This window comes from Cuculus canorus, chromosome 15, assembly GCF_017976375.1.
Source record: "Cuculus canorus isolate bCucCan1 chromosome 15, bCucCan1.pri, whole genome shotgun sequence".
Lineage (NCBI taxonomy): Eukaryota > Metazoa > Chordata > Aves > Cuculiformes > Cuculidae > Cuculus > Cuculus canorus.
Window position 1 is genome coordinate 11,451,357 of NC_071415.1, and position 19,515 is coordinate 11,470,871.

The 19,515-nt window shown below is 43.0% G+C and overlaps 1 protein-coding gene across 2 annotated transcripts in view; it reads right to left on the reverse strand.

The window, feature by feature from the left end:
• The window catches only part of SDK1 (sidekick cell adhesion molecule 1), a 405,082-nt gene that overhangs the window by 32,615 nt on the left and 352,952 nt on the right, over positions 1 to 19,515 (reverse strand). The window contains exons 34-36 of one of the 2 annotated variants that reach the window (XM_054080679.1): positions 17,915 to 17,974; positions 15,850 to 15,951; positions 458 to 573 (exon numbers count right to left, since the gene is read on the reverse strand). In XM_054080679.1, coding sequence (XP_053936654.1) covers positions 458 to 573; positions 15,850 to 15,951; positions 17,915 to 17,974 — 278 coding nt within the window. The remainder of the gene's footprint in view (positions 1 to 457; positions 574 to 15,849; positions 15,952 to 17,914; positions 17,975 to 19,515) is intronic. The other variant, XM_054080680.1, reaches the window with a different exon arrangement.

A 19,515-nucleotide genomic window follows, 5' to 3' on the forward strand; every position in this document is an offset into this window, starting at 1 on the left:
AAATGAAATAATTCTTCCTAAATCTGACCTGGCTCAAGCTTCTAGCTTGGTGAAAGTTCTGTTTTCCTAATGGCTTGCCACGCTGGATAGACAGAAAGCTCAGTTAATTTTCTTGAATACATTTCTTGCCCTTAGCTCTTGTGCGTCTGTTGCTTTTTGGAGCAGATACGTTGCTTGCATAAGTGAAACTGCCTCCTTATCTGCATACCCTGTTTCTCCGTGCTCTTCTTCTGCACAAACAGTGACATACTTTTCCTTTTCTTTCTCCCTAGTCTCATTCTCTCTCTTTTGATTTTGGCACTTAGTGCCATTTCTGCACTGCAGTATGAATGCTGTTTTAATTTGCCTTATGCGGTGACGGCAACTGTAGTTTGTACAGCTATCTCACAAGTAATAGTGAGCTATCTCACAATTTATCAAGCAAGATAAATGAAACCAGTAGAAATAGTAGGATTGCCTTGTAGCCTTGGATGTTCCCATTTTGGCTGTCAGCAGGAGGGGGGTCCCAGGCGAGCTCCAGCTGGCTTGCAGAGAGAGAGTTTACTCGGATGTTCTGTGGGGCCAGTGCTGGTGCTGGAGAGAAAGGAGGACAGAAGAATTAATAGTGACAAGTAGAACTAGTTCATATCCAGGTTGCAATTTCCCTTTGTGAAAGGACCCAGGACAGACTGTTTATGCCACAAGTCAGCTAACAGAGTCAGCCCTGGAGATATCTAAAATATATCACAGGGAAGTCTCAGCACACGCGGACTGAGGAGCAGCCGAGCCTCTGGAGGTGGTTATGTTCTTTCCCACACAGCCTGGGTTAGACACAGAATCAACTCAATCCTGCCAGTAGCTTTGGAAAAGAAAGGAGAATTTTGTCTTCATTCTACAGTAATGTTTGGAGTTTGCCTTTGGCAGTGACGCTGACTCCTGAAAGTAACTGGGAGCAAGGCGGCCCCCTCGCCACCATCAGCCTGGCCCCCACTCAGCAGCAAGTCTTTATAACAGCCTGTTTGCAACACTCCATGACTTAGGGCCAAAACACTGTCTAAAATTACCTCCAAACCCAGCCAGATGCTAATCAATTCAAGTAATATTTTATGTATGACAAAAATGACTTTTAGCTCGCTACTTGTTAGCTCTGCTCTGATTATACCTTCACACACACGTGCTGGCTCTCTTTGGCTCCTGATGGCATTTCTTCTCTGCATTGTGCTGTGCTAGAAAACTAATCTTTGAGTGCACCTGGGTCACACCGTCTTTCCCTTTGTCAGGATCCAACTCGGTGCAGGTGGATTTTCTTCCCCAGCGGCTAGCAAGGATGGTCTGTTTTCCCGACCTGCTGGCTCTGCCTGCGGCAGGTCTTAACAAAACAGCACATGTTCTGTTTACAGAAAAGGTGCCAAAGCGTGTCCTGTTCAAACTCCAGAAGTCAGAAGGGAAAGGCAGGGCAAAGGGTACGCTTCTCCTTTCTCTGTGTTCACAGTGCCGTAGCCTTCACTCAGACCACCTGAGAAACCGCCTCTCTTCTCTCTGCCCCTTTGTGGGCCATAAATAGAAGTGCTAAAACACTGACTACTGGAGTTGGATAGCCTCGGTTATCTGTTCCTCAGGAGACTTCTTTCTTTAGAGAGAATGACCTTCATAAGTCACACTTTTCTACCAATACTCCCTCCTCCCAGAGTTATAAAATAAAATAGTAATTAACACCCACTCAGCCTGACACCAACTATTTATTTTGTTCTAACTGTGTGGTTTCCATATTATCACTGCCCACCCTGCCGTTAATGGAAATGTTAATAACCAGCGCCAGGTTGTTGTGACAGATGCTTGGGCTCATTATCAGAAATTCTTATTTACCGCTCCATTAAACGACAGAATCACACAAAAAAACAATTCAATCAAAACTAACTGGAGGAATTTTAACAGCCACATTAATAATCCAAAACATAAATAAAGTTAATGTCTTTTGCATGTTTGCCATCGGCAACTCTATTGCAAAATTATTGCTGTACAATTAAAATGTGAAAGGCAAAATTGAAAATAGCCTTTATCCCAGAGCTCAGTTAAAAATATTTATTATATTTGTTTTTTTGTTTCTTTTTCAGCTGGATGTAGCGAATGCATGAGGTGACAATGACCATCAGTAAAATACAGTTTGCCCACAGGGATGCACTTGTCTAACCGCCACCCTGTCTCTTCCGCTTTGCCGGAGGAGCGAAGGGAGCAGCCGCTGGCTGGCTGCGTGCACTGCAACCTAGTGCTTGTCTGTTAAGGACCAAAAATCTCAACATTTTGAGACTTTCACAGCATGCATCAGAGTGTGAGGCCAAACTGATCACACAGTTCCAACCTGAAAAGCTATCTCAGAGATTTGCACACGATGACATACTCAAGAGAAACAGGAAAATGTACAATCACAGAAGAAAATGGATCGCTTTAGCAATGTATTTTCTTTCTGGGTAGTGACACTACTGTCTGTCCTGAACTGACAGCTTCAAAGTGCTCTCAATACCCAGGGCTGAAGCAGCGTTTACAATAGCATTTTTCTTTGGAACCTGTGTGCCCGCCTGGAACAATTGCTGCTTCCGAGATGCGCCCATGAGCAGCGCTGGCGTGCACAACCTGCAGCCAGAAAAACACCACTTTTCCTCAAACCCTTTCTGGAGCACATCTAAGAAACACAATGGTTAAAAACTGCCAGTGATCATTCTCCGCTGACACACACACTGCTGGAGCTGCAGTTTTGCTGGCACGGCGGCAGAAAATTTGATGGAAGGGAAAAAAAAAATAAAGACAATGTGGAAAAAAAGACATTTCTCTTGCCTACCCCAGAGCATCGATGAGATGCAAATTGTTTGGTTTTGTGCCCTGTGAGTCTGTCCCTCTATTCAACTTTCAAAGGCTGATGTGTCCCTCCTCTTCTAAGCACAGATTTCTTGTTGACAGCAAGGGACAGCAGAAAAGTGCTGCTGACGCTTGATGGGGCTCAGTGCAGACAGCACATTATATTAAGGGTGAAATGAAATACTTTAAAAAGAAGGAAACATATCCCTAAAGACTCTACCTGTTTGAAACCCCAAACCATTCACTGAATATCTGGACAGCCTGTGCCAGCGAAAGCAAGAGCATTTTAAAGGTGAATTCAAAAGCCTTTTACCTTCTAGGAACGCTGTTCAAGATTACTGAGCTCTGAATATTTTCGTGGCTGTTGATATTGCGAATACATAAAAGGCAAGGTTAAAGCTGCATACCCCACACTGCTTTAGGTGTTAGTGACATTATCAACTATAGCATGAGTGACACAGACCCCTGGGGGTTCAACTTCAGCTCTTGGCAGGTGGAAAGCGTTTCACTTTCCCTGAAAAAAATGTATGTATTCATGAGGTCTAAGTCTGTCCACATACGCTGCCTTGGAAGCTCATGCAGATATTTGTAAACATTTCTTTTCTTATCTGATTTCAATTCAACTTTGAGATTGTCTCCTTGAAATTCTCAGCCAAAACGTAAGGAGAAAGGCTGAGTAGGTTGTAAATTAGGATAAAACCATCATCATCTGCAGTCTGTGATGATGTTGGCAGGATCACGTGAAGACAACGAATCTGGAAATGCAGTAAGAGTCAAAATGAGCCCATTAATAAAGTTATACATCTAAATTCATATTTAAACATATCACTGCCCTCATTTTCCAGTTGTACTGAACAGGCTCTGCTCACACTGCAGTCAATTTTAGCTTGCAAATGCTTATAACCTTTGAAGAGAAGGTGCTTAAGATCCCCAGTGGCCGTCCTGCCTGCACTGGAGCTCTAAGTATTGCAGAAGGTTTGCCTTAGTTTTTCTTGCTGCTTGCTTGGGATGTTTCCTCTCTTGGCTGTGAGGCACTGAGAGCTTTTTGTCAACACAAAACTACTATTCCTTTTCTTAGCGACAGTTGCCGTAATGCTCTGGAGCACAGGTGGGCTACAAATCCTTGTGATTCATTGGGTAAACTTAACTGCTTTTATGAAGCGTTCCTTGCTGCTGTTATATCTGCTCCAATTTCTCGGTAGTGAAAGATTTCTCCTCTACTGATTTTCTAATTGTTTCTGTAATGCTGGTATTATGTCAGGAAACTCACAGACAAGTCTGGGACAAGATTCCTCGATATTAAACCACTGAAATAAACATGCAGTCAAAAAAATGACGAGAAAAATGCAGTGAAAGAGACTGAAGATTTGCTGTGCATCAGCTTGATCCCACAGTTCCAAACAATCCCAAGCAAATTTCTGTTTTGTGAAGACCTCTGATCCTTTTCTATCTAGCAAGCATTTTCCCCCCAGTTCATCAAAGCGTGCTTTTGTGAACATGCCTGCTTTTATTCCCTAGTAATCAATATATTTGCATTTTGGTGTTAGCACCTAGAGGCCAGAATCTCATTGCACAATGTGTTGCATAAACACAGAACAAAGAGACAGCTCCAGGCTTAAAAAGCCTCTAATCTGTATGTCTACACATTATAATGGAGGGGTGGTTGCAGCATGTTCTGACATATCAGCTGTAATCTTATCTACCTAGTGAGTAACAACAAGAGAGAAGACACAGCAATGTTCAAATGTAGCATGTGCTGACAATTAAAGCATGCACACGCAGCACCTCCAAAGTTTACACACTGGTTCCTGGCACACACAGTCATGGAAAATATCTCTGGAAAGGATTTGGAGAGAGTTCATACATCCATCCTCTTGTGTCACACTGGGATCAGCTCATCTGGTCAGATGTTTGCTTAATGTTAATCACTGATCTCTTTCCAGATTCCCCTGTCATCCTCACATAAACTCTGCTAGCGTATCCCTACTTTAATAATAGTTAAAACAACTCTCGTGTTGTTGTTTGTTGTTAAACGTCTAGCCTAGCCACCCTCGCTCTACTGAAGTTCTGCCCTGCAGGGGCATGGAGAACAGACAGAATCATAGAATCATTAAGGTTGTAAAAGACCTCTGAGCTCATCCACTCCAACTGTCAGCCCAACCCCACCGTGCCCAGTAAACCACATGTGCCACGTCTACATGTTTTTGAACCCCTCCAGGGATGGTGACTCCACCACTTCCCTTGACAGCCTCTTCCAGTGCTTCAACACCCTTTCTGTAAAGAATTTTTTTTTTATAATATCCAATCTAAACCTCCCATGGCACAACTTAAGGTCAGTTTTTTGTCCCCTTGCAGTCACTGTCCTCAAGTTACGCTGTAGATAAGCCAAACACAACACAACAAGGAGAAAGCTGAAAGATGAATCTGATAAGACTCATGTGCAGAAGTGGCAAAGCAAAACACAAGGTTTTCTTTTTTCTTGCAAGTATGGGCTTAGAGAAGGAAGGCAGAGGTGGCACCTCCCAAGAAAGAAGAAAAAGGTGTATCTGCAGATGTCTGCAGTCACTCCTTCCACGAAGGAAAAGCAGCATGAGAAAAAAAAATTCAGCATTTATTAGCCATTTTCTTACACTATATGGAAAAGAGAGGTGGGAGCAAGGAACACTTCCCCTGTGCAGCAGTACCTCTGTGCCGCCAGGAATGCTGCGTGAGTGATGCTGATTAGTTCAATAACAATTAGTTAATTGTGCTTCAAAAACAGCTACTGCAAAGCTGCTTTCCGCTGTGACAAAGCGGCACAAGCTATATTTAGAACGTAAAAGATGTTTCCCACCAATTTCTGGCTGTTTCAAGCTAGGCTATATTTCGTGATGGAAGTATGCACTCTTCCCAAGGACTGCATTTTCTGGTGCGCTCAGATGTATTTCAGATGCAGTGAGACAGGTAGATCCAAAAAGAGCTGCGGGTCTTAACCCCTCCAATGCAACTCCATTTCCTAACATTACACTGGAGTGCTCCTACCCTCTTTTGCAAGCATGACAATTTGGCAGCAAAACGTAGTGCTCCGCCAGTTTTTAGCTTCAGCAGGCTTGTGTCGCCCTGCAACTTGAAATGAGTCTTGGGAAAGGAGCAATCTGTTCTCCTCCATCTTTGAGAAGCCCAACCACCATGCGTGTGCAACAGGAAATAACCCTTTTTTTTCCCAAGGATGTTGATATATTTGATAAATGTGTTGATTTCCACGGTTGCATAGCTCAGTCAAGAGAAACTGAAACATTTTCTGGTGTACAAGAGAACAATGGAAGTCAATACAAGAAGAACTTGAATAACATCTCTCTCGCTTTCATGAACGCTGACGAAGAAGGAGCACAAGCAAATCAATACAAAAACAGAAAGACAAACAGACAAATCTACCTTGGTGGGGAAGAAGAGGTGGAGAACAGAAAGAGAACAGCTGTTAGGACTTTGGGAATCTAGCACACCTGCAACTGCTTTACTCCGTGCCATATTATTCACATAGGCAAACACTTGGCCCCCTCCCTGTATACTACACTTAGTACAGTAGCTCTGTTTTGCCACATCAAATTTTTAAGGGTATTTGAAGTCATGAAAAGGCATAAATAAAAGCAGCTGCGAATGATACCCAAATGCAACATCCACAACTTCTTTGCTTAGCACTGGGGAGCTTCCCAGCACTGCCTAGGCATATCTTTACCATCTGCAGAGATATGAGAGGGAGGCGGAGGTGGAGGGTGGAAAGAAGGAGAGATGACATTCACCGCACATGTCAGAAAAACACTAAATGAAACAAGGACTAGAAATGGAGCATCCTTTCCACGGACCCAGACTCTAGGTTATCTGCCAATGCCATTTTTTTACAACTGAGGAGATAATCATGTTCTGAGGAAACCTCCATGGATATGATTTATTCATGAAGAACTTTCATAAACTGGCGAGTGACTCAAGCAGAAGTAATTCTCATCCTGTCCCTCACCATCTCTTCCAACGATTGTGAAAACACTGTTGCTGTGATCACTAATCTCTTAACATGGGGTTCAGATTTCCCAACGAGGCATGTGCAATCCAGGATTTTCATGGGACAAATACGATCTGAGTGAAGCAGAAAAATTTACCACGATCGCATTTCAATGCCTACAACTGAGGCAAATCTCATGGAGCAGTATTGCAAAACAGAGCCTACAAACAAAGCCTGCACGCTTTTCTTTTGCTGAAGTCCACAGTTCTACTTATCTAATAAAACCTAAAACAGGCTGCCACACCGCGTACTAAGATTACCCACCTAACAGCACTTGGCCCAAGGGTAAAGCCCTTACAGAACTATCAGACTGCCTCTGGAAAGAGCGCACAGGTGGTTAAAACAGGAAGAGGGGAAATAATAAAATGAGGTTTTTCCTTTATTCCTTCTGTGTCAACAAGGAGATGATCAGACACAGGCAGGCAGCCCATCAGCAGAGATGGACCCATGAGCAGGAACAGCAAGAGCCTGACAAGCATTAGGTATGCGCAAACAAACATACAGGCATAAACCTACAAGCTAAAATCCCATCTCACTTACATCAATGCAAATTAGGGTTAGCTTCGCTAAAGCCAGTAGAGCTAACCCAGTGTGAAAGTCGTGTAACTGAGAGCAGTGTCAGCTCTGATGAGTGCAGGATTCACCCCCGAGGAGGTACCGAAGGTTGTTCAAGGGTGCAAGGGATAGTGAAGAACTGCTGAGTGCTTGATACTCTGGCCTGATTGTCTCTCATGTGCACTGGGAGGAGTGAGAGCAGCACCGGGTGGGAAAGTACTGCTCTCAATTCTCTCAAAAAAGTTTAACCGTTAGACAGAGGCAAAATTACCTACTTCAGACTATTTCCCCAGGCTCTCCAGTTCCCAAGACGACTCCTCCTCCATTTACAGACATGTTCCATTCATTATAATTTGTTAATCCCACACTCTAATATCGTAATACCACAAGTTCATGGCAGTCGACAAAAGCACCCACTTAACGTTCACTAACAGTAACAGCAGCACCTACAAAAGCCTAATAAGCACCGACAACTCCTTATGCTCCACTAAAGTCAAGAGAGCGTATCAAATAATCAGGGCGAATCTCCTCTGGGTCTGCCATATACTAAATGTTAAAAGCTGTATCGAAAAAAAAGTCAAACTGAGCAGGTGAGATCTGCCACTGTGATAACCTTTCGCTGTGGCTTTTGATGCAAGTTTGGGTAGCTGACCCTCATGAGGGATTAATTTAGGATTTACAGATTGCAATGGTCAGTGAACCCCGGGAAGCCCACGGAGGTCTGTGATCTCTTAGTCCTGGGGAGAGAGAGAGAGTAAATCTATATTTTCTAGACTGTGAGCGAGAGTTTTCTCTTTGTTTATTTTGCAACCATAGCATCCCCAAGCCCACCGCTGCGGTCCCATCTCCCCATATCATCTCAGTGTCCAGACTGCTGTGGCCAAAATGTTTCAGAAGACCGCTAATTCGTACTTTCATAAGAAAAAATGGCAACTTCTGTTTTCAGACTACAGCAGGTAACCTGAAATGCCTCCAGTTCCATGATTGACGATGGATACAGCAAACAGATGTCAAAAAGGAAAACCAACTGTGTTTCTCTACAGCTGGCTTCACAAAAAAGCCGTACGGAGGAGGCAAAGCCACGGGAGTTGAGGCCCATATGAAAATACTTACGGCGTTTTGCTCACATATCCCAGGATGACTGAAAACAAGCAGAGCAGGACCGCACAATTAGAGGAAATCGAAATCTGCCTGCAAATATAACCCTTTAGTGAAAAATACTCAAACTCCAGCCTGTGCCTGCTCCAATATGAGTTATCAGCCAAGGGCTTCCCCACTTCTTTACCAGTGCAATTTATGGTCCATTTTACTTTACTACTGATTGCTCATGTTTTTGAAGGGAAGGTTAATTCCTTCGCTTTTAATGGAGTAGCTGTGCTGTTAGTTCAGTAAAGCTTTGCATACACGATCAGGCTTCTCATCCCTCCACCCTCTGTGTACTGTGCAGGGATGTCCCTGCACTCGCTTCTTCACAGGCCATATAACACTGCAGCAGAACAGCTAATTTGTCCTACCCCTCCCACTGCTGCTTGCACCAACTGCAGAACAAAGGCAAGAGTCCTGATGATGAATTTGAGTGCAGACACTCTGTCTGTCGTGGGCTACAGTCAGTATTGAAAATTGACATCAAGTTGTTGGGTTCGTGAGACAGAAGTTCATCATCTGAGCTAAAATCACATGGCAATTGCAGCCCAGCACCACCCACACCAGCGATAGCAGTGGTGGAGATAAGGAAGCTCAGTTGATCAAAAATTGATGATATTTTTGCTTGGACAGAAACATCTTTCCTACATTCAGACGTGATAAAAAGAGGTAATTAAACCAGAGCTAAGCAGGAGCTGCTGCACTGTACAAAGCATTGTGCTGTACCAAAGGCTGCTTATGACCAATATTAACAACTTAATGAGCTGTTAATGAGGCGCGCATTCAGCTTTTACTTGCAGCATAAAAACATCACAAATCATTTTAGGGAGCTTCTGGACTGTCAATGCAGAATTAAAGATGTCAAATAAGCCCATCAAATCTATGTCTCAATCTGGACGCTGCTTTCCAGTGCATTCTCTTAAAATTCCTTTTCCTATATGGTAGAATAACTTGCTTTGACAGCAGTACGAGTCCCACTTAGACTTTGCTTCCTTCTGCCTTGACATTAGATTTCAGTCTCCAGAGAGCTGCAGGGATGTCTTTTTGACATGTTGACATTAAGGACACTTCTTCCACAGACTCACACTGGCACGGTTACTTTCTGCCTTACCGTTATAAGAGCAGATCCTGAGCTAAGCTACCAAATTTGGAAGTTTAATTATGAAACCTTTGTGCTCATCTGTAAACAGATTAAGAATGTAAAATTACCCTTAAAAAAAATAGCAAGTTTGAGTAGAAGAGGGAGGCAAGGTTTATATAGAAATTCATATCCATAATTCCGCAGCAGTGCAGCAATACCAGTAACACATAAGCAATGACTAATGCTCTAATGTAGGCACACTTTAGTTTGTTATTTTTTACTATCCTGTCACAGCCCTGCAGGATTCGATAATGCAGCCAAGTGCTATCTATACTGCTATTACCACCAGTGGAGCTGCATTGATGGGAACAACAAATCCAAATTGGACTTGCTGCAGACAAGCCCCAAGTGGAAACCATGTATATATACAGCGAGGCTGGCGGAGTCTAAAATCCACCAAGAAATAGTGACGGCATGTACCCAGTGGCTGATCTTACTCTCAGAAATAGAATGCTGCTGGGATACAGCTGTAATGGTTTCCAGTAATGCAAGAGAAACTGAAAAGAGGGTTTTTTTTTCCCCAGTCTGAACAGGAAACGTCTCACCACCTTTTTTTTTCCTCTACAACTTCGTATATTTTCCCTTTCTTGCTCTACTTTGATTTACTTTTCTCTTTTAGCGCGTTGTTGGAGAACACGGCTTACTCTGAGCACAGAGGAGAAGTTCTCTTTCCTTAGGGAGAATGACACTGGGGACAGTGTCACACCTGGAGCTGTGCATTCCCAGGACAGCTGCGCAGAACTCAATCACAACTGAACACTAGATTGGAACAGCTCCGCAGATTCTTTAAATCTGGGGCAGGAGGGGGGACAGGTGAGGGAAATAAATGCTTCAAACACCCTGCCATTCCCCAAAAGCAGCCTTTTGCTGCCTTTCAGAAGCATCAGCCATTAGGAGGCATTTCAAAGGCTTGGTGCCTTTAAAGTGGCAACAAGGTCAATCCCTTTGTTTAAAGTTTGAGCAAGTGAAACCAATAACATATTTATTATACTACTTTCCCATGGCTTCCCTCCATCTCCTTTTGTTTATCAAGATACTGTCCCTAGGCTGACAGGTTTTAGACTACTGCAATATGAAATGGCCACGATAACCCTTCTTCTACCCTCCTTCAGTGGTGTCTGGGATGGAAATGCCCACCCAGTTCTTCTGGCTGCGCCAGCAGCAACGTGCTCCCTATCTGCATAAGCACAGTCAGTCTCCGAGAGACACGGCCCACGTGTCCCAAACAGATAGGAGAAAACAGCCAAGGGGGCCACAGCAGACTGATTGAAGCTGCCAGCTCTAATGCGCTGAAATGTTGTCATTCCTCTTGTAGGCTGTTAACAAGGAGGCACAGGGGACTTCCCTGCACAGCATCTTTGCAGCTACATTTGGGGCACAGAAGGAGACAAAGCTTCTGTGCTATAAGAGAAAGGTGGGCCCAAGGTAAAGCTGAGGGACTCCCTTCTCCAGAAGGTAACTTATCATGGGGAGCGACACCAGGTAGAGTGTAGATTTTGTATGAACACACGAAGAGTGAGGCCTGCGGGAACAGATGAAAACACTCAGGGACATAGCAGCTGTTCTGACAACCTGCTCTGGCATTAGCATGAGAGACAGAGACATCGCCCAAGCACAGATAATCAAGTAAGAAGGGACAAGAGGTCTTTGCCAGAAGCATCTTATAAAGGGCAACCAGGTGCCTGGAGTCATCTTTGCTCTTTATGAGGCTTCTTTCTCTTTAGCATGGCTGCTTCTCTGTATTTTGTTTTCTCTTTCCTAAACCTAAATCACTATTTTTGGTCTCGGAGCTTTCCAGATGGTTTCACTCCTTGATTGTAAAATGCTGGAGATGGCCAGGCAGCTGAGTTACTGGCAAAGCAGAGCTTCCCTCCATGTGTCAGTTATAGGTGGACAAAAAAAAACGTTTGGGAAGTCCAGGAACACCTGTGGAGCTGCAAGCAAGAGGGTAGATGAAAATAATTGCAAATAACAGTGAGAGCAGGGAAACTTGCTTTGGCATCTTCAACTTTGCATGAAGAGGTAAATTCAAGTTTTTGAAGACGGCAAGAAAAGAGAGTTAAGAAGCAGCTGCCCTCCTGTCCCAGTCCCGTTCACTTCCAAGCCACACTTCCACTCTGAAGAAAGTGAGATGGCTAGGAAACCGGCTTTTCTGAAAGATGGTGCTAGCAACCAAGGCGTCATTTCAATGGAGAACTTCTAAGAAGCTTCCGACTTCCAGCTCTTTTTACTCCCTCCCTTTTCCGCTGCAGAACCAGCCCTCAGAGATCATTATTAAAAAGAACAACAACGACAAACCAGCCTCATCAGTTCTTCTGAATTCTGAAGGTCACCAATGTCACCAGAAGTTATAACGACACACATCACTCCCCTCATCAGACAAATGGATTTACAACCTGTTTAAAGGCTAGTGTCTCTCAGTGTACTTCAACCTTTCTGCTACCTCCTCTTCACACACAAGCGCTCTCCTCCAGCAGCTGCTGCTGGAAGAAATTACGAATTCCAACATCTTTTACCCAGAACAGCTTTGCAGTATATGGGAGAAGCACTGGAGGCTGCAGGTCATTAGCACAGGATTTGTATTGCCACCTTCCATTTTATTCACCTCCCCAAATTAGGTGTAGCATGCCTGCTCCAAACCTGTGATTTCTGTTTAATTAAAATGCAGGTAGTGGAGTCTTCTGAATTCCAGAACCCACCATACAATCAGGTAGTGACAGCGACCTGGTAGAATAATGTTCTTGATATAGTGGCTGCTCTAATAAGAGTCTTAATTTCAGTTGAGCAAAACAGCACCTCTGGTAGCAGCTGCATTTAGGGCTGGGATGAATATCAGTACCCAGCCTCTCGCTGAACACTCACTGCCTTCCCAATCAAAGCTGGCATCCCTGACAGCTGAACTGTTAAATGAATTAACAAGGCGAGAAGGGGGCTTGCCGACGGGGCTGTGACTCCCTTCCTAATTTCTGCAAGTGGCGGCTTTCAATTTTTCTGTCATTTGTCAGGAGATGCACATGGTTCTGTAATGAGTAGGGCAGAGCTGCAGCCAGCTCTAAAAAGGCAGTGTTATGAAGATCTGCTGGTCCATGGAGGAGAGGGATCCAGATGCTCGTGGCAGGTGGGGGAACGACACCAGCTCTGTTCAGACTGAACAGGCCACACATCCTTCCTGGCTGCACTGAGGGCTCCTGGCCCGTTCTCCTGGCATGGGGAAGGAACTGCTCTTCTCACCAGAGTTTTGCAAACACCCAGGCAGAAATCAAGATTGAGCTTTTGCTGGGGCTTTGATCTTACGAGCTACCATTAGAAGATAAAGGTTTTGCTCTACTTGTAGCAAAAAAAAAAAACCCCAAACCTGCAAAACCCCAAAACCACTTGCATCCAGCTCCCTTATTCACCAGGCAAGTCAGGATACAGAGGTCTGCTCCTCATGTCTGGCCCATTGCCTATCAGCAGGTTATTGTCTCTCAAATCTTCCCGCTGCCCATCTGTCAAAGGTAAATAAGACCTGAGCACTTCGACTGCCCGAGGAGGCTGGAGTACAGTTCAGCGTGCTCCAGGGCTTGAGAGAAACATCCCATCCAGGTGCTCCTTATGCGTTTGATGGGCAAAACTGCCAGAAGGTTGGTTTTAATGGCTTTATTTCCAAGTTTGTTACGAGGCTCCGCTGCCTTCTCGAGCCTTTACTGGAAAAAAACCCAACCCAGATATGATGATAAGAAAATCTTCAAATCTAACTGGAGAGAGGGCAAGAGGGAAGGACGGAATTACAGATACTCTTCCTCCTGCACCGCTTGTCTGGTTGCTCCAGACACAGAAGCTGAACAGCACATCAGCTGTCAGTATTATTTCCAGGTGTGCCATGCTGCGTGAAACACCCAACGGCACAGAATTGGGTATTTTGACTGAGCTGGCCTAAACTCAACACATTCCCCTGAAGGCAGATGCCTTATATTCCTTTTTACAACTGAGAAAGGAATGTTCTTGCACCTCCTAGAATTACTACAGCCCTTACAACAGAATGAACCACCATTTAACAGCACTAAAACGTAAGTTATCTGGGGCCTTCAGTCATTTTGTGTTCAGTGCGATGCCTGTGTTGCTGGCACTTGTTTATTGGGAAGGTTTCCTCTATTTTTAACACAGATGCCCCATTGCTGAAGCTAAGCGGACCCATTTTTTTCCAGCGCTCTGCTTAACTGCCTTTACCACGGGTAAGAACATCAAGGAAACAATAACAACAAAAAACTTGTATTTCCAAAAGCACACTTTAACTCAAAGGTGTCACAAATCAATTTAAAACTTAAATTGCAATACCGTCTCCAATCACTTTACTCACAGTATAAATCACAGCCAGTTCTGGAGGTGGAAGAGGCAGTTATATAACAAAGTACAATAACTTCACACAACAAGAGTGAAAATCAGCAGGAAGATCCTACATTCATCATTTCTACCGCATGAACCCGGATTGTCCCTAACCAGAGGTAAATCCAGTATTTCCAAAAAAACCATCAGACTCATGCTGCAATTTCAGATATACCAGCCCTGCCTTGTGAAAGGTCTCCTGGATATCTCAGTTTCCTCCCAAGTTTGGCTCCCTCATTGCCCTGTTCCTTGTCTGAGTTACGATATGGAAGACGTGGCCTGTGGGATTAAAAGACACAATATAACAGCATCTCCTGACTTTCCCTGGCTGATTTTCTGTGCTGTGTACATGTGTACAAATGCATGTGCTGGCTCCGTTTGCAGCAGTGAGATGTTTGGCTCTGGAACAGCAAAGTATTTCGAAGCCAGCTACAGTTGGCTCCACTTGGGACTTTCTTTGCTGCAGTTGCAGAAGTAAGTTGGAGCAGCAACAAACTAAATAAAAAAAAAAATGTAAATATTGCCAGCTGTCTCTCCAGAACCATGCTGCTCTGATTAATTGATGATGTTTTCAGAGTGAGATAGTGAATGTTACACCGTATTTGAAATGAAAAGGTTAAGTAGAGTTTAAAAAAAAAAGCGCAGTAGACTTTGAAAGAATGTGCTTTGCTTACTTTTGAGCAATAGAATATTTAATGAATAATAATGAAATGAATTAGCAGTGGGTTTGATAGCTCCTACATCCTAGCCTTGAGACAAAACAACAAAAGTGTAATCGGATTCGTTCATGGTGGCAGACTGAACAACAGGAGGGCGCGTGTCGCCTATGCTTGTTCTAAGCTTCAAAAGATGCTGCTGTAGAAATTGATACCATAACTAACAACTATTTCAGCGCCAGCCTCTCTCCAGCTGGGGTCACCATAAATACGGCACCACCGTTGTGGCTGTGAGAAAGACATCAGCTATTCCAGTCCCACGCTTCTCAGCTAGAGGTACTGAGAAGACAGACTCAGCTGTGGGTTATCTGGGCTTTGCAAAATCACCAAAGAGCCAAAGAAGCGTCTAGTTAACTGTCTCGTCCCAAATTCTGCCTCTGGCATTTCAGCGGAGGGATTTAAAAATGATCAGCGAGTTACATTTCATAAATACAACCTGGATTCATGCAGTGGATCCATAACAAGTGTTGGCATGAACAGTGGTGCTGACCCTTGGCTTCTGTAGAGCCCAGATGCAGGTACAGAGTCAGCATGTTCCTGACAGTAATCATCACCTGTGCCCCCAAAGCTAGCATTAAAGTGGACACAAGGTCTTCCTGGCTTCAGAACCATAAAAAATACAGCAAGGTCTAGTGCACAGGCAATGCCTCTACACAAAGAGCTATAAAATAAAAGAACCAGATTTCCAAGTCTCCCTTGTTTTCTAGTTTTGTTGCTTTTCCCTTGTGGCTTTCCTGTGCTCCACTTTTCACTTCTCTAACTTGAGTCAATTTTTCCCTCAAGCTAATTTGGTATGAACAGTCATCCGCCTGTAACTCCAAAAATATTTTCTCTTCTTTCTTTCAAATGCCCTTTCTTCCTTATTTGTGTAGACCAGACGGCTTTCAAATGGCAAGAAACTGTCAGTGCCAACCTGTTCCAGGAGAGGACATTCAAAAAAATTGTTACTCATCATGACTGGGGAATTTTTCCAATAATTCCATTCCTGGACATGAGAATACTAAAATATGCCAGTACTTTAAAAAGAAACAAAACAAACAATTTCTTTTCCTTGTACCTACCTGCTTCACCTACAAAGACTTCCACTGGTGTGCTGGTTGGGCTCTCACCAATTACATTATATGCTGTCATTAGCACCTCATATCTCTTGTATTTCTTCAACTCTGAAAAAGTAAAATATTACATTACATACTATATTACAGACATCTTTTAGATTCCATCACCTCTTTATCACCAGATTTCTCTCTTGAGAAATATAGTGTTAAATAGTACATTGGCTACTTCCACCCTTCCTTAACTCACACACCATGGCGGGATTTGCATAATCATGAAAAAGCTTTGCAATGAAATGGCAGGATTTTCCAGTGTTTTCCTCATGGTGTTTGCTCCAGCAAGAGGAATCATTCCTGATGGGTAACTAGCCAGAGGAACAACTCTAGGTCATTCTTAATGACAGAAAAAGGCAGGATTTTGCTTTGAATGTTCAACATATGGGCTCCCTTTGGTCTCTACTGTTAGGAAAGAATGTGGCTTCAAGCCTTTGCCTAATCCTAGGGACTTTCATCTCGGGATTCATTTAGCAAATACACTGCTCAAGAACGTCACTGCTGAAGCAGGGTGCAGATGATGATCTGCAGCCGGGAGTCTGGAGTCCTATTCAAAGTATTGCATGGCACTCCAAAGTGACCACAGCCTGAACATCAATCACAATGGGAAAGGAGCCTTTGAAGTCTAGACTCCATTTAGCCATCAGGCAAGCGATTTCTTTGCTGACACATAGAAACTACTCTGACAGATGAGGTAGGAGAGTGAGAGCAGTGTGAGAAAGCCCTAGAAAACTCAATTGTATGAGAGTAATTAGTAGATGTAAATGAGGATAGAGTAGAATCATGTACACGTCATAAGAGGAGGCAGCACCTGAGCAGTTTCATTTCAGATTTTGCATTTTCAGGATGAAAGCATCAATCCTAACAAAAATATTTCTCATCTAAAATATTTAACAGTGAAATCAGAGTAAGAAAGCAATCAACGATATAAATTGCTCTATGTAAATGAGAATTGAATTAAGGCACACATGGCCAGGGGTCCAAATTTCTCCCTTTGCCAATAATTTTCTTGGCTATCTATGAATCATAGTACCCTTAACTCTGTGGCTGACAGTATACCATTGGTTTGGTAAAGTTCAATATGCTTAATCATAAAGGTCTGTCTAATTTCAGTTTCACTGAAGTGTTTAAAAGTGTTGTGCTCCTACACCTGACTCAGAGCACAGCATCATTCCCCAGTTTCAGGCATACTAGAAATCATACCTGATATATCACTAACTTTTTGACGTGATACCACTAAACTCGACCAGACTGCAAAACATGTAGCAAGCAATAATGGTGCTATGTTCATAAACAAACAAAAAATAGCAAGGTATGTACAATATAGTACTAGGTAGCTTGTACAGGGAAGTTTTAATTGCTGCCATGAAAAACCACATGGGAGATTTTAGTGTTAAGTGAATGTGGGAGAAAATGGAACGCATGAGAGTTCATGCATGCAAGTTTCAGTGGGGATAGGGCTTCATTTTTTTTAGCCCATCACAATCTGTGACTCAAAAGCCTTGGGCAAAACCTATCTAGTGAACCATCATTACCACAAAGCAACTTGCCTTTTAACTCTGTCGAATGCTATTTTATTCATTTCCAATTGAAAACACCTCTGTAGATGCACATAAATTCATTGGGCCCTCTCTAAACTGGCCTCCAACTCCATGGAATGCGTGAGCATTGCAGTGCTTGAATCACAGGACTAATGATGTGACACAGCTAAACGCAGATGGATTGCAAAAATATGTAGCAAGTGAATCAAAATTCATTTAACATCAGCAATACTGGGTTGTTACAGTCAATAATGTTTTACCTTCCCAGCAGCCACGTTTTTACAACAGCTACCTACTTGCATCATCAATGTCTCTTGATTTAGGAAAAGCAAAGGCTTAAAGAAAAAGAAACTCAAGTAAGCAGAGTCATTAATCTGTGCTGATTTCTGCTAGATCCACTGAGAAGAACCATAGGAGTTTGCCCATAGTGTATTCTGAACCACTACAAAGAGTCTCGTCTAAAGGCAATGTGCACTTACGTGTTAATTCATACGTCGTTAATGCAGAGCTGCTGTTCACTGTCTTGAAGCTGCTTTGGGCTATTCAGGGTAAGCAAAGCAGAAAGCTTGTTACAGTGCAAGGAAATAGTTATTGCAAATGATGTACAGCAGAGACAGAGGTAAATGATGCAGCACACACATACACAGTTTGAGCTTTAGGACTATACCTTGAAGGGCAATAAAATCACATCACTTTCTCGTAACACATCAAAAACATCTCACTCACATGGGGCTGTTTCAATTCCTCCTCAAACAGAGAATCTCTCACAAATATACAACACAGAAATGTTCTGACTTCTTGACTAAAGAGAACAAACTAGTAAAAGGAAACGATTTCTGTGATGGAAACTCTCAACGCTGTATTACATCCCTATTTTTCAACATGCAAAATTCAAACCCTGAAGAGCTGCAGGGTAAAGACCTGGAACATAGGCCACAGAGAGCAGGCAGCTACAATAGGACAGGACTCGCTTCTTTACACGTGTGTTAGATTTCCCACAGTTTCATTTGCAGAATTCAATATTCCTGCTGTGAGCAAATTGTATGAATATGCTAAGCTGTGCAAACCTATAGGTCAATGAGGATCAGAGGTGTACGAAGGTGAGAATTGTCATATTATGAGGAGAAAGAGGGAAACTTCTCTTAAAATACATATCTCTACCCTTTTCTCTCTCTCTTGACTCCCTGAATAGGTATAGCATGGATTTTTTTCTACTCTACTGCTATTAGGAAAGTAGACGCATGGCCAGCCAAGAAGGGGGAAGAGAGAAAATCAGTAGGTTTTACAGGTTACATGGCTTGTGAGATTAGACAGCGTCCAAAGTAACTATTTTCTAATAGTATACATAGTCATTCAGCTTTTGTCTGGAAAAAAAACCCTTATGCATATCTATAGGAGCTTTACACCTCTACTCTGTCATGGTTAAAACTCTCTGAGAAGTCTCATTCAGCACAGATGATATGCAGGACGTCAGAGTTAGGTGCTTAACTATATTTAAGACACCGTCTTTCCCCACACATGCACTAAACTCACTCTTGCTTTTGTAGGAACTGCTTTTATGGCTTCAAGAAAACACAGAAGATGATGCAGAATATCTTAATAGTTTCACTCAACCCTATTCTGCTGCTCTTAGAGTCAGTATTAATTGTTCTGAATATTCCACTGACATTACCCAGCACGAAAGCTGGTGCCTTCATGAGTACATCTCACTGCTGGACTGTATCTGTCAGGCTACCGAGTGCTCACATCTTTGACTTCCATGATATTATTCTGCTTGTTCTTTCCTCTGATTTCCGTTCTAAGCTTTGTCTAAAAATCCTTTTCATTTTTCTCTTAGTCCCTTCCCTCTCCACCTTCTTTCCACAAGATCCCAAATCCCCAGTGACTAACATGGCAAGCATGCACCTTAAAATTCTTGCTTATTTTTGCTATTTTCTTCCAAAACAGGGAGGAGTATATTGAAATTGTAAAAATTCTATTAAAAATTTCTCCTAAGCTGTTTTCTTATACTGCAAAAAGAAAGAAAAGTCAATTATCTAAACTATGAAAAAAATAGCAAGAAAGAAAAATGTTCCCAATT